The sequence below is a fragment of the Littorina saxatilis genome, linkage group LG9 (genome assembly GCF_037325665.1).
Source record: "Littorina saxatilis isolate snail1 linkage group LG9, US_GU_Lsax_2.0, whole genome shotgun sequence".
Lineage (NCBI taxonomy): Eukaryota > Metazoa > Mollusca > Gastropoda > Littorinimorpha > Littorinidae > Littorina > Littorina saxatilis.
Window position 1 is genome coordinate 63,186,247 of NC_090253.1, and position 15,223 is coordinate 63,201,469.

Consider the following 15,223-nt stretch of genomic DNA (forward strand, 5'->3'; position numbering starts at 1 on the left):
GAAACACGAAAATACCCCGCATGCTTCCTCTGAAAGCGGCGTATGGCTGCCTAAATGGCGGGGTAAAAACGGTCATACACGTAAAATTCCACTTGTGCAAAAGCACGAGTGTACGTGGGAGTTTCAGCCCACGAACGCAGAAGAAGAAGAAGCTGTATAGGGCGGATGCATGGATGGATGAAATTGTACGTGTAGTTCAATCAATCAATCAATCAATCAATGAGGCTTATATCGCGCATATTCCGTGGGTACAGTTCTGGGCGCTCTGCAGTGATGCCGTGTGAGATGAAATTTTATACGGCCAGTAGATTGCAGCCATTTCGGCGCATATTTACCTTTCACGGCCTATTATTCCAAGTCACACGGGTATAGGTAGACAATTATTAACTGTGCCTAAGCAATTTTGCCAGGAAAGACCCTTTTGTCAATCGTGGGATCTTTAACGTGCACACCCAATGTAGTGTACACGGGGGGAGGGTTCGGACACCGAAGAGAGTCTGCACACAAAGTTGACTCTGAAATAAATTTCCGCCGAACCTGGGATCGAACTCACGCTGACAGCGGCCAACTGAATACAAATCCAGCGCGCTACCAACTGAGCTATATCCCCACACGTAAAGATGGGACACATATCCTGTTAGAGGCATGGTGTGTGAGGAGTTTACCTCGTACTGTTGTCCTTATGGCCTCACCCATTCAGTACCAAATAAGGTCAATTCCATCATTGTTCCACATCGTATCCATAGTTGCTAATACACTTCATTTCTGGCCTGCCTTCCTACGCTATTGTTTATTTCATTTTGTGATCTAATTACAAGTGTTTTAATTTCTTCCAGGTTATAACTTTTTAAGGTTATATTATTTCATGTGTGTTTTGTGTGTGTGTTTTCTTTTTTAGATGACATTCAGGCGATCCTGGAGGACATAGGATGTAAAGCATCAAAGTCGTCATCCTCCCCATCCCCTCGTGAAGCGGAACTTCGGCAGAAGGTCAACAAACTGAGGAGCAAGGTTTTCCGATTAGAAAAGAAAACGATGGAACCCCGTGTAAAACGAGCGAGTAAATTAGCCAAGCCTCCCAAGAAAGACTTTGTAATAGAACAGTTGTCTCACATATTATCAGGCGAGGCTTTGGATTTTGTGAAATCACAGGTGAGGGAGGTGGGTAAGAAAAAACAAGGGTGCAGGTGGACCGAGAAAGACAAAACAACAGCTCTATCTATCTTTCATGCAAGCCCAAAGGCATACAAGATACTTAAACAGATCTTTCTGCTACCTTCTGTTTCCATCTTGCGCAAAACAATGCAGAAAATCGCAATTTTTCCAGGCTTTCACGACAAGGTCATTGATGCTCTGAATAGAAAGGTGTCTGCAATGTCTGCGAATTCCGACCTGTGTGCCATTGTGATAGACGAAATGACGATCAAGGAACAGGTGAAGTACAACTCTGAAAGAGATGAGGTAGAGGGACTAGAGGATTTTGGGAATGGGGAGAAGACCAGGTTTGTTGCTAACCACGCCACTGTTTTCATAGCACGAGGGCTTTTGCACCACTGGAAGCAGCCGATTGGCTATTTCTTGTCCAGTGGACCAATGGAGAGTGGCAGGCTTCATGGCCTGGTGAAAAACTGCATCGACAGGCTGCAGTTGGTTGGGTTAACACCAAAACTTGTCATAGGTGACCAGGGCTCGAACAACAGAAGTATGTTTGAAAAACACTTCAAGGTCTCTCTGAATCAGCCCTACATTCTGCACATTGTAGTTTCTTTGGTTACGTTCACAGATATTTCGACCCAGCGGTCTTGCATGTTGAATAAGTTATCAGACATGCTTTTGGTGAGGTGATTAATCAAAGAAGTGATTGATTACGTAAGTAATCCAAAACACCCCCTTGTTCGTTTGTTGGGCTCGTGTCTCACGTCACAGTGGTAGTTTTGCCCGAAGGCCGAATTAAATGATGTTACACAAGTCCTGATGTGTTATTGTCAGTGAATACAGATGGCACTGTACTTGATTCTAATTTTTAAAAAAACCTGTGTTGTGCGGGATAAGGACTTTTACGTGTGTTCAAAATGTGTACCTGTGACAGAATGATACACTGTTGTTGCGGTGTCTGACAGGGGCATGGTGACTACCATGTTGACGGTGAGAGTTAATTTGGCAATCTCAATATCCATGCATACAGATATATGCATCATTGCAAGAACGAATGTGAACTTAATATTAGCATTGCTTACAAAGGTAGAAGTTTACAGAGTGTTGGTTCCCGGATCAGGGTGAGATTAAAGCCATGTTATACCTTAATAAAAAGTTGGCCTTGTACATGGGACTTCGGGTCAATTATCATATCATAACTATCAAATTATATGGAGTGCCTGTAGGCCAGATGAGCCTTGTGCCTTCTATGCGATGTTATTTGTACTTTTTTTTGTTAGTTTATTTTTGTGTAATAATTTCCAAGCTTTGTCAATTTCATAATTTTACCTTTTGGTTATAATTTTATTTCTGTCGCGTCCCTGAACCTTACTATGAGAGACACAATGTTTCTTTGGTTTAGGAGACACCACAACATTTCCTGAGACCAGCTACCTGTCCTTGTTCACAGACGCTGACGGGTATTGTTTACAGCCACGCAGCTGACATACTCCAGGCGCCTGTGCAGAGCGAAAGGTACTGAACTCTTGGCCACACTGAGTAAAAGTTGACGGAGAATACAGTCCCCTATTTCTCAGCTCCAATGGCGATCGAACTACCATCAAAATAATGTAAGTTTTGAAAACATGCGGCTTTTCGAAGGACGTCAGCCTGGCTTCTGCCAAAATGAACTCAAGGCTGAATGCTTACCCGGCAAATTCAACAAATAAGGGTAATGTTGAACTTGAGCGTAGTCAATTCAAAGATCATAATCCATGTGGGTTTGGGGGAAGAATTTAGGTAGGGGCTACTGTTGCGCCTTTTTCAGTTTTTGAAGTTTTTCAAGTCGTAGATCTAATTTCCACGATTCGTAGAGTCACTCGTCCAGACTTTGATTACGGCGCCGCGTGATCCTACCCGGACATTGTCTAGTTACGACATGACGCCATTTTACTGTCGTAACACGCTCACTATTATTCACTAGGAATCGTGTGTATGATTTGTGGTGGAATTTCCTCCATGGTGTGTACTAGGATGTACTGTACTGAATGTACTATGGGTTATATTTTTCCCGTATGACTGTGTACTATGCGTACAGGTTAATTGGAGGGAAAATGTAGTGGTTGTTTGTTTGCATCAGATCAGTTTCGTCCTCCATTGATGCAGGCATAGTCCAACTCGCCAAACTGCAATGCTTCGTTGAAAGTCTTTCTGGGGGCTCGTTAGCGCTGCACCTGCAGGGTTCGCGACGACCGAACGTAGAGCTGGACGAACGTGTTCGTTTCAAAGTCCGAGATAACTTTTTGCAACCTGTCGAAGGACTCAAACGTACTTCCTACTGTCAAAACTGCTTCGCTGTGAAGTCCGCTATCCATGACTAAAGTAAACCGGCCTGCATACGGGTAGAAACGCACAACCACCACTAATGAACTGTTGAACACGTCTGTCCTCACACGACCCACGCTTTAAAATGGCCGCCCAAACCGGATCAAACCGGAAGTAGAGCGCGGCCCTGGCGGAGAAATGCTTTGTGGCGTAATCAAAGCAAAGAAGGGAAAAGTTACGGGCGGCGTAAGTGTAGCCACTGCGAAGAATTTACCCGATGCTCCCCAGCATGTCGTAAGAGGCGACTAACGGATTCTGTTTCTCCTTTTACCCTTGTTAAGTGTTTCTTGTATAGAATAATTTATAGTCAATTTTTGTAAAGATTTTAGTCAAGCATGTAAGAAATGTTAAGTCCTTTGTACTGGAAACTTACATTCTCACAGTAAGGTAATACATTTTACTACGTTGCAAGCCCCTGGAGCAAATGTTTGATTAGTGCTTTTGTGAACAAGAAACAATTGACAAGTGGCTCTATCCCATCTCCCCCCTTTCCCCGTCGCGATATAACCTTGAATGGTTGAAAACAACATTAAACACCAAATAAAGAAAGAATATAAAGTTTCAATGAAATGACACAGGAATGAACGTTTTAGTTGGGGTACAAAAATGGATGCAATAATGTTTTTGCTCAGTTTACATATATATCCTAGAATAACTTTACCTGCTTTGCTGTAAATGTTGAATCTGACAGTTTTGTTTTTGTTTTGTCACAGCAGTGCCTTGAACAGTGAACAGTCAAGGATTGTCAGGGGTCGTGAACAGTCAGGGATCATCAACACCCTAAAAAGTGAACAGTCAGGGGTCGGGGCTTCTCCTAACAGCATGGAGGAAGGAGACACAGGCGTTGTGTCAGACGTCAAGATAGAGATTGATGTGGCTGAAGACATGCCGCAGTGTTGTTACAGGACTGAACAACTTCAATACAGTAAGCTTGCTTCTATTGACTTACCTGAGTAATCAGTCAGTCTTTGTAATGAGCAGTGTCAGTTTGTCCATCCGTCCGTCTGTCAGCAAAAATCTAAACGTTGAGGTTACATATTTCAAATGTTTTTGCAGCTAGAGCTTTGAAATGTTTTGGGTTTGAAGGTTTCTAAACTGCAAGTCTGGCATCAAATTTCAAGGTCACAGTGTGTCACGTTCATGTCATTAAAATTTACTTTTAGGTTTTCTCAGATGTTTAAACTGAGAGCTTTGTAACTTTACTGGCTTCTAGGGTTGGATGACCACCTCCCATCATGATACAGGTCTGGTTAAAATCAAATGCTGAGGTCATAGTGAGGTCGTGCTTGCCCCATTAAATGAAAAATTATCAATTTCTTGGATAAGATAACAAGGAAAAAAATGTTCACCAGAATAAACAGCAACACGAACAACTTCACAGTGGGCCGGTTTTGACATGTTCTCTTCTTCAGCACATAAAATACATAAAACTGAAGGGATGACATAGGTAGACATGTACTCTTCTTCAGCACATAAAATTAAATACATAAAACTGAAGGGATGACATAGGTAGACATGTTCTCTTCCTCAGCACATAAAATACATAAAACAGAAGGGTTGACAAAGATGTTCTCTTCCTCAGCACATAAAATACATAAAACAGAAGGGATGACAGAGAGTCAGACATGTACTCTTCTTCAGCACATAAAACACAAAAAACAGAAGGGATGACAGAGAGAGACATGTACTTTTCTTCAGCACATAAAATACATAAAACAGAAGGGATGACAGAGATGTTTTTTCCTCAGCACATAAAATACATAAAACAGAAGGGATGACAGAGAGAGACATGTACTCTTCTTCAGCACATAAAACACAAAAAACAGAAGGGATGACAGAGAGAGACATGTACTTTTCTTCAGCACATAAAATACATAAAACAGAAGGGATGACAGAGATGTTTTTTCCTCAGCACATAAAATACATAAAACAGAAGGGATGACAGAGAGAGACATGTACTCTTCTTCAGCACATAAAATACATACAACAGAAGGGATGACAGAGAGAGAAAGAGATTGAAGAAAAGAAGAGGACGGACAGTGTTTGATGTTCAACTTGAACATTTATTGGTACTGATTGCCATCCTCTGTTCTGATTTTCTTCATTTGAATTTTAACCTGATAACCCAACAGACTGGATTTGCCTTATGCATTGATAACTCAACAGACTGATGACCTAACAGGCTGAATTAACTTCATAACGCAACAGACTACTCAGAATTTACCCTTATAACCCAACTGAAAGGATTTTTCTGACAACCTACCAGACCTAATCCAACAGACTGAATTAAATTGATAATCCAACAGACTGAATTAAATTGATAATCCAACAGACTGAATTAAATTGATGACCCAACAGACTGTACACACTTGATATCCTAACAGTTGTTAACCAGGGAGTGTGAATAATAGTGTGGCGGGAGAGCCATGTTTGAAAACGTTAGCATTAGATGAAGTAAATATTGAAGGTTCGGGACAGTCATGGCATACAGAGTTCCCTCTGTCATGCTATCGCTGGCCCCAGATTTTAAAAGAAGTGTATTTAGTATCGAAACCAAAGCTAGACGACGCAAGGGAGGTAATCGAACTTTCTGTTTCTGTTTTGGTCGGCCGTTTTGGACGGTACCGATGCGGTCTAGCAGTAAAGATTCATAAACATTGGGAAAATGTGTTTGTTAATATGATAAATGGTAGAAATGTGGATGAAAATGTTTAAAATATGTTTTCAAGCCATTGAAAGGTAGTTGTCAATAGACGGTATTCTAAGCTCTCGTAAGCTCTCGCAAACTTCAGAGCATAGCAAAGCATGTGGTACAGTGATCGCGCGCGAGCTGCAGAAGCCGAGGTTCGAAGTTCTCGCGACGTTCAAAGCATAACAAAGAGCGTGTCTCGCGTATATCTTGCGAGAGCTGCTCAGATACCGAACAGGTCTATTTAGTCAGGCAACGCGAAAGTCATAGTGACTCGTCGTTGTGGCAATAACGTTAACCGCTAGTTGTTCAGTGATCTTACTTGGAGAGACAGCATTCGTAAAAGGGAGGAGAGAGACAAGGTTTCTTTGATGAAGATAGTGTTGTAGGTTGCTTAAATATGGCGAACAGTTATTAAAAGAGCGCTTGTTGTGACCAGCAAGTGTAAAGATAAAGGAAAAAGGACGGACTATATTGTCCGCGTTATGTTTTGAAACTGAGTAGTGCGGTTAATGTTCTTTTTCGGTCAGCCAATATGCCTTTGGTTCGGTGTGTTTGTTTACGTTGCCATGCAGATTGGACAGTGTAAAATGAAGTTCCTACACGCATCAGGACAGGCTCTAGGACAGAATAGAATGGGTTAGAATAAGGACATAGACTGAGGGCGCTAGGTTAGGGATTAGAATAGGGAGAGAGAAGAGGCAAGGTAGACTAGATCAAGATTTAGATTAGGGACAAGAAGAGGAGACTTCTTTCAACAGGATAGCACAGGGAAAAACGTAGAGTAAATGAACTTAGAGAATCGTACCACTTTGTCATAAAGTCAGGACAGCGTAGGAGTAATTCAGTTACAAAGGATAACCCTGCATGCGACTGGCTTGTTTACCTCAAATACCAGTAAAGGTTCAAAAGATACATAGGCGAGAATTCGTAGATAGTCAGAAATAAACAACCGGACTGTTAGAACGTCAGCCTCAGGTGACGTTTGATTGAACGGTCCTAAAAAAGCTAGCTAGGTGGGGAAATTAAACCTAGGTGACCTGCGCACACTCAGATAAGCTCCTTTTGGTGTCCCGTCTGTTTTGCGTATGGTACTTCTAAAAGGGGGAAACTTGATTTTGGCATTAGGGACAAAACAATTTGGCGAAGAATAGGAGGATTCGTCCGTCCGGTTCTTATCGAAGTTAAAATAGCAAATTCTGATGTCTTAGACCATCCTTAAATTTATCCCAATAGGGCCCCCAACTATGGGTTAAATAGCCGGGCAGGACAGGCTCGTCAACCCTGGAAGGCAGCTGTCCTAGGAGAAGATCACTCCAAAATTAAAACGAGGGCAGAGGAGGCTCACTATCCCTGCAAGGAAACTCCTCTAGGAGAAGGACCACTCCAAATTTAAACCCACGTAGTCCCCCGAAGACGGAAGACATCGGCCATTAGGCGGGGAGCAGACCGGATGTCTACGCTTACTACGACAAATGATTGTGTCTAGGTCGAATGTTCGTGATCCCAATAGGGAAGAACCGTTTTTCCATCTAGAGATCCAATAAAGTAAATAGGTTGAGGGAATTTCATAGTTAGTCAGTCAGGTGACAAAAGATCCTGTTGTGGGTAAAAATGTAGCTAGCTCGATATGCGGAGTCTCACCTTAGAATAGGATTTATTCGAGGGATGGGAGATTAGGTGGCTTCATTGTTTTTTGTAACACTCTCGCTCTTTGATGTTAGCCTTATAAAGGCGACCCGGGATTTTTAACTGACTTTGTATGTGCATTTATAATATTGCGTAAATTATGCTTGTTGTGTTATTCTATTTGTATACTTTCAAGAAGAATAAGTCTAATAAACTATTTTATACAAAAGTAATCCCATGAAATTGGCTCCATTATTCGTCTGAATGGTTTTCATCATCACGTAGGTCGTCATTTCTTCTCGCAATCTTGGCCTTTTTAGGAAGATAAACTAACTCGGTAATTTTAGGTGAGAGAGGATAAATTAGGCGACAGACAGATTAGAGGTGCACGCACTAGGAGACAGAACACAACGCGAGGCAAAACTAGACATGAAAACGAGTAAATAGTAAGTGCACGCATGAGACAATAGATCTGCAGAGCTAAACCAAAGACGTTGTTTGTTTCTTATCCACAACTCTCACGGTTTTCCGCCGGGTCAACAGATTTACAATCTTCATAATAGGAAAGCTCCTACAATAGTTAAACCTTCAGCGGATCACACTTTGGACTACACAGTCTGGATGCTGTGGGTCGAGTTTGACCCATATGTTCTAAAGAAGAATTCAACGTAAAAAGTATATTGATTGTACACGGCCACCATGATCCAAAAAGGGAAAACCTTGAACCACCCCTTTGGAGAGTATAGGTTCACGACCCACAACATCCGGACTGAGTAATTCAAGTCCTGTGTACACTACATTGGGGTGTGCACGTTAAAGATCCCACGATTGACAAATGGTGTTTGAGGATTACATAAAGTCTCAATCAAAAAATAATATTGTTTTAAAGATACAAAGACTTTTGACAGCCTATGTGACGGGCGCAGTGGCGTGGTGGTAAGACATTGGCCTCCTAATCGGGAGGTCGTGAGTTCGAATCCCGGTCGCTACCGCCTGATTGTTTAAGAGTGGAGATTTTTCCGATCTCCCAGGTGAACTAATGTGCAGACCAGCTAGTGACTTAACTCCTATTGTGTGTACACGCAAGCACAAGACCAAGTGCACATGGAAAAGATCCTGTAATCCATGCCAGAGTTCGGTGGGTTATAAAAACATGAAAATACCCAGCATACCTCCCCCGAAATTGGCAAATACTGCCCGAATGGGGGGTCAAAACGGTCATACACGTAAAAATCCATTCGTGCTAAAACATGAGTCCAAGCCCATGAACAAACAAGAAGAAGAAGAAGAAGACAGACTTTGTGTCGTCCATCACCCAGTAAGCACAGTGAATGTTAAACACAAATAAGTGGAATGCGCTTTTTCTGAGCTTTTCTGAAGTAATTGTGTTCACTTGTTAAAAATTTACACACACACACACACACACACGCACGCACGCACGCATGCATGCCCGCACGCATGCATGCATGCCCGCACGCACGCACGCATGCACACACACACACACACACACACACACACAATATGACACACACACACACACACACACACACACACACAATATGACAGACACACCAACACACACACACACACACACACACACACACACACACACACACACACACACACACTTCTACCTGCAGATAAGTAATGTCAAACTGTTACACGACACTGGAGATTGCCACAAGTTCTCAAACGTCGTATAGTTGTGTTCTTTTATTCTACGTCGCCCGTTTGACAGGACTAGAAAGTTCACCTGCATTCTCGCCCAAGCATAAATATTGTATTTACAAAATATAATATCGGTACTTTCCCACAAAGTACAAATAAGTCAACTACATGCAACACACAAAACTGAACCAAAGCTCTGCAACGGTAGCGTTCCTAACACAAACGCATTGCAAAGTTTATATCAAATGATCATGGATTATGTTCAGCACCTTGATGTAAGAGTTTTGCTTTTTTTCCAGTGCCTTTCATGGAGGTTGTGGTCACAGACAACACAGCTACCATGCCTACAGTGCAGACATTGGAAGGACAAGCTGCAGTCAACACTCACAGGGATATCTGGCTGAAACAAGAGATACTGACACCAGTAACACAGACTGCAGTCAACTCTGGCAGTGATACCTGGCTGAAACAAGAGATACAGACACTAGAAACACTGACTGCAGTCAACTCTGGCAGTGATACCTGGGTGAAACAAGAGATACAGACACTAGAAACACAGACTGCAGTCAGCACTTACAGTGATACCTGGCTGAAACAAGAGATACAGACACCAAAAACACAGACTGCAGTCAGCACTTACAGTGATACCTGGCTGAAACAAGAGATACAGACACCAGCAACACAGACTGCAGTCAACACTTACAGTGATACCTGGCTGAAACAAGAGATACAGACACCAAACACACAGACTGCAGTCAGCACTCGCATTGATACCTGGCTGAAACAAGAGACACAGACACCAAACACACAGACTGCAGTCAGCACTCACAGTGATACCTTGCTGAAACAAGAGATACAGACACTAGAAACACAGACTGCAGTCAGCAATTTCAGTGATACCTGTCTGAAACAAGAGACACAGACACCAGCAACACAGACTGCAGTCAGCACTCACAGTGATACCTGGCTGAAACAAGAGATACAGACACCAGAAACACAGACTGCAGTCAGCATGTTAACCCATACAGGAGAGAGAAAACATGTGTGTACAGAGTGTGATGCAAAGTTCACAGTGTCTTGTAATTTGAAGCGACACATGTTAACCCATACAGGAGAGAAAAAACATGCATGTACAGAGTGTGATGCTAGGTTCACACAGTCTGGTCATTTGAAGCGACACATGTTAACCCATACAGGAGAGAAAAACCATGCATGTACAGAGTGTGATGCTAAGTTCACACGGTTTAGTAAATTGAAGCATCACATGGTGAGACATACAGGGGAGAAAAAACATGCATGTACAGAGTGTGATGCTAAGTTTACAGTGTCTTGTAATTTGAAGCGACACATGTTAACCCATACAGGAGAGAAAAAACATGCTTGTACAGAGTGTGATGCTAGGTTCACAGAGTCTGGTCATTTGAAGCGACACATGTTAACACATACAGGAGAGAAAAAACATGCATGTACAGAGTGTGATGCTAAGTTTTCACAGTCTAATCAATTGAAGCGACACATGTTAACCCATACAGGAGAGAAAAAACATGCTTGTACCGAGTGTGATGCTAGGTTCACACAGTCTGGTACTTTGAAGGGACACATGTTGAAACATACAGGGGAGAGAAAACATGCTTGTACAGAGTGTGATGCTAAGTTTTCAGTGTCTGGTTCTTTGAAGCGACACATGTTGAGACATACAGGAGAGAAAAGACATGCATGTACAGTGTGTGATGCTAAGTTCTTTCAGTTTAGTGAATTGAAGCAACACATGGTGAGACATACAGGGAAGAAAAAATATGCATGTACAGAGTGTGATGCTAAGTTTACAGTGTCTTGTTCTTTGAAGCGACACATGTTGAGACATACAGGAGAAAAAAGACATGCTTGTACAGTGTGTGATGCTAAGTTCACACAGTCTGGTAATTTGAAGCAACACATGGTGAGACATATAGGGGAGAAAAAACATGCTTGTACAGAGTGTGATGCTAAGTTCATACAGTTTGGTGATTTGAAGCAATCAATCAATCAATATCAATCAATATGAAGCTTATATAGCGCGTATTCCGTGGAGTTGTCAAAACAGGACTAACAAAGAAACTAACATCTAGAGACGGACACGAACCCTATCACACACTAGCAAACTCTGATAAACATACAACAAACAACTGTTTAACAACAATGTACACATCAATAGCTAGGTCCAAACAAAATAATATTAAGCACAAAGAAAACACCTCTCACAGAGCACAGCACAAGAATGTCTTTTGGGGCACAACACATCACGTCGAACATGAACGTCGCAGCCAGCTACGGGAAGAACTGAGTCTTCAACCTACTTTTGAACGCGTCAAGAGAGGGGCTCTGGCGAAGCTCAAGCAGCAGGGAGTTCCAGACGGAGGGGCCCGCGGAGGGAAATGCACGCTGACCAGCAGATGCGAGTTTCGAGCGAGGGATGTGAAGGCGGAGTGGGTCAGCAGCAGAACGAAGGGGACGGTCGGAGGGCTGGGTGTACAGGTCCAGGGAGGATTGAAGGTACTCGGGAGCAGAGTCGTTGAGACACTTGTAGACCAGAGTGGACAGTTTGTAGGAGATTCGGGTGTTGACAGGGAGCCAATGCAAGGAGCGAAGTAGGGGGGTGATGTGGTCTCGTTTCGTCTTCCTCAACGTCAGCCTGGCAGCAGCGTTCTGGACTCGTAAGCCATGAATGGATGAGGCGGGGAGGCCAGCCAGAACCCGGGAGTTGCAGTAGTCCAGACGACTGAAGATGAGGGAGACAACCAGCTTGACACAGGCATCGTGGGTGAGGTAGCGACGGATGGAGGCGATGCGTCGTATGTGGAAAAAGCAGGTCTTGATGATGAAGGAGATGTGTTTCTGCATGGAGAGAGTGGAGTCGAGAAAGACGCCAAGGCTCTCGACAGCAGGGGAGAATGGAACAGTCGCGTCATCCAGCTGGAGGTTGGTCACAGTGAGGGAAACAATCTTTTGTCGTGTTCCAACGAGAAGGGCCTCCGTCTTCTCACTGTTCAGCTTCAACTTGTTCTCAGTCATCCAGTTCTTGATGTCAGTGAAACAACTGGAGATGGATCCCAGGAGATGGTCAACGTCCTCCGGCTTGGCGCTGTTCTGGAGCTGCGTGTCATCGGCAAAGGAGTTGTAGTTCAAGCCGTGGCGTTCGATGACCAGGGAGAGGGGTTGGGTGTACAGGGTGAAAAGGACAGGGCCGAGGACAGACCCTTGTGGGACCCCGAAGCAACACATGGTGAGACATACAGGGGAGAAAAAACATGCTGGTGCAGAGTGTGATGCAAAGTTCACAGTGTCTTGTAATTTGAAGCGACACATGTTAACCCATACAGAAGCGAAAAAATATGCATGTACAGAGTGTGATGCTAAGTTTACAGTGTCTTGTTCTTTGAAGCGACACATGTTGAGACATACAGGAGAGACAAGAAGTGCATGTACAGAGTGTGAGTGTTGCTTCACACAGACTGATACATCAAAAAAGCACATGTTGAAAAATACAGCAGAAGATACAAAGTGCATGTACAGAGTGTGAACTGTGATGATAGGATTTCAAGGTACGGTGATATGAGGAGACACATGTTGGCACATACATACAGGAGAAGAAAACAAGTCGCGTAAGCACCCCCCACGGGTTAGGGGGAGTCACATATTGGTTGGGACGAGAAAGAATTTACCTGATGCTCCCCAGCATGTCGTAAGAGGCGACTAACGGATTCTGTTTCTCCTTTTACCCTTGTTAAGTGTTTCTTGTATAGAATTTATAGTCAATTTTTGTAAAGATTTTAGTCAAGCAGTATGTAAGAAATGATAAGTCCTTTGTACTGGAAACTTGCATTCTCCCAGTAAGGTAATATATTGTACTACGTTGCAAGCCCCTGGAGCAAATTTTTGATTAGTGCTTTTGTGAACAAGAAACAATTGACAAGTGGCTCTATCCCCTCTCCCCCCTTTCCCCGTCGCGATATAACCTTCGTGGTTGAAAACGACGTTAAACACCAAATAAAGAAAGAAAGTAGTATCGGCTAGCCACCTAAATATGAATTTTTGTCGTCACATAGTTCAAAGAAGAGAAATCCAATGTTCAATCGATCCATTTTCATTTGGTTGCGTATGGCTTGTTTTTTGCTTGTGTGTGTGTGTGTGTGTGTGTGTGTGTGTGTGTGTGTGTGTGTGTGTGTGTGTGACTGTGTTTTTTTTCTTGTTGCTTTGTTGTTGATTAGTGTTGTCACTGTTCAGTGTCAAACCACCTACATGTGAGGCAATCTGTGGATTTAAAAATGATTTGTGTAAAAGCGTAAAAATCAAACCACTTTACCAACACACAATGACATTTGTATTTTTTGCATAGTTGTATATATATTTGTAATATTGTGTGTGTGTGTGTGTGTGTGTGCGCGTATGTGTGAGTGTGTTTGTGTGTGTGTGTGTGTGTGCGTGTTTGTGTGTGTGTGTGTGTGTGTATGTGTGCGTATGTGTGTTTGTGTGTGTGGGTGTTTGTGTGTGTGTTTGTGTGTGTGTATGTTTGTGTGTGTGTGTGTGTGTTAGTGAATTCAACTTACACTCACGATTGCCACTCACCAAGCATCGAAAGCCAGCAGTCCATATGTACCCTCTGTCACCAGGTCACATCAAGCATAAAAACATACAGCCAATGCTGTGGTCTCAACACTCTTTTATTCTTTAACGTTATAACTCACTAGAACACTCGCCGGTATGTTATAAAGACGCTAAGTCTAGCTATAGTTTAATGTGGCGTCTTTAGTGAATTTCTTGTCTCAACGTTTGATGGTATTTTGGGAACATGAGTCACCCTGTATAGTGGCAGTCAACATGAGTCACCCTGTATAGTGGCTGTCAACATGAATCACCCTGTATAGTGGCAGTCAACATGTGTCACCCTGTTTAGTGGCTGTCAACATGAGTCACCCTGTATAGTGGCTGTCAACATGAGTCACCCTGTATAGTGGCAGTCAACATGGGTCACCCTGTATATAGTGGCTGTCAACATGGGTCACCCTGTATAGTGGCTGTCAACATGGGTCCCCCTGTATAGTGGCAGTCAACATGGGTCCCCCTGTATAGTGGCAGTCAACATGGGTCACCCTGTGGTGGCAGTCAACATGGGTCACCCTGTATAATGGCTGTCAACATGGGTCACCCTGTATAGTGGCTGTCAACATGAGTCACCCTGTATAGTGGCTGTCAACATGGGTCACCCTGTATAGTGGCAGTCAACATGGGTCACCCTGTATAGTGGCAGTCAACATGAGTCACCCTGTATAGTGGCTGTCAACATGAGTCACCCTGTATAGTGGCTGTCAACATGAGTCACCCTGTATAGTGGCTGTCAACATGAGTCACCCTGTATAGTGGCTGTCAACATGAGTCACCATGTATAGTGGCAGTCAACATGAGTCACCCTGTATAGTGGCAGTCAACATGGGTCACCCTGTATAGTGGCAGTCAACATGAGTCGCCCTGTATAGTGGCTGTCAACAGTGGCTGTCAACATGGGTCACCCTGTATAGTGGCTGTCAACATGGGTCACCCTGTATAGTGGCTGTCAACATGAGTCACGTACCCAGTATAGTGGCTGTCAACATGAGTCACGTACCCAGTATAGTGGCTGTCAACATGAGTCACCTTGTATAGTGGCTGTTAACATGGGTCACCCTGTATAGTGGCTGTCAA

General features: G+C 43.3%; 1 protein-coding gene across 1 annotated transcript; it reads left to right on the plus strand.

The window, feature by feature from the left end:
- The first annotated feature begins 2,540 nt into the window (after positions 1-2,540).
- LOC138976767 (gastrula zinc finger protein XlCGF57.1-like) lies at positions 2,541-13,857 on the plus strand. Its single transcript, XM_070349653.1, has 3 exons — positions 2,541-2,670; positions 4,233-4,444; positions 9,805-13,857. Exons 2-3 carry the CDS (start codon positions 4,342-4,344, stop codon positions 11,547-11,549), a joined length of 1,848 nt encoding a protein of 615 aa, XP_070205754.1. The 5' UTR covers positions 2,541-2,670; positions 4,233-4,341; the 3' UTR covers positions 11,550-13,857.
- The last annotated feature ends 1,366 nt before the right edge of the window (positions 13,858-15,223 follow it).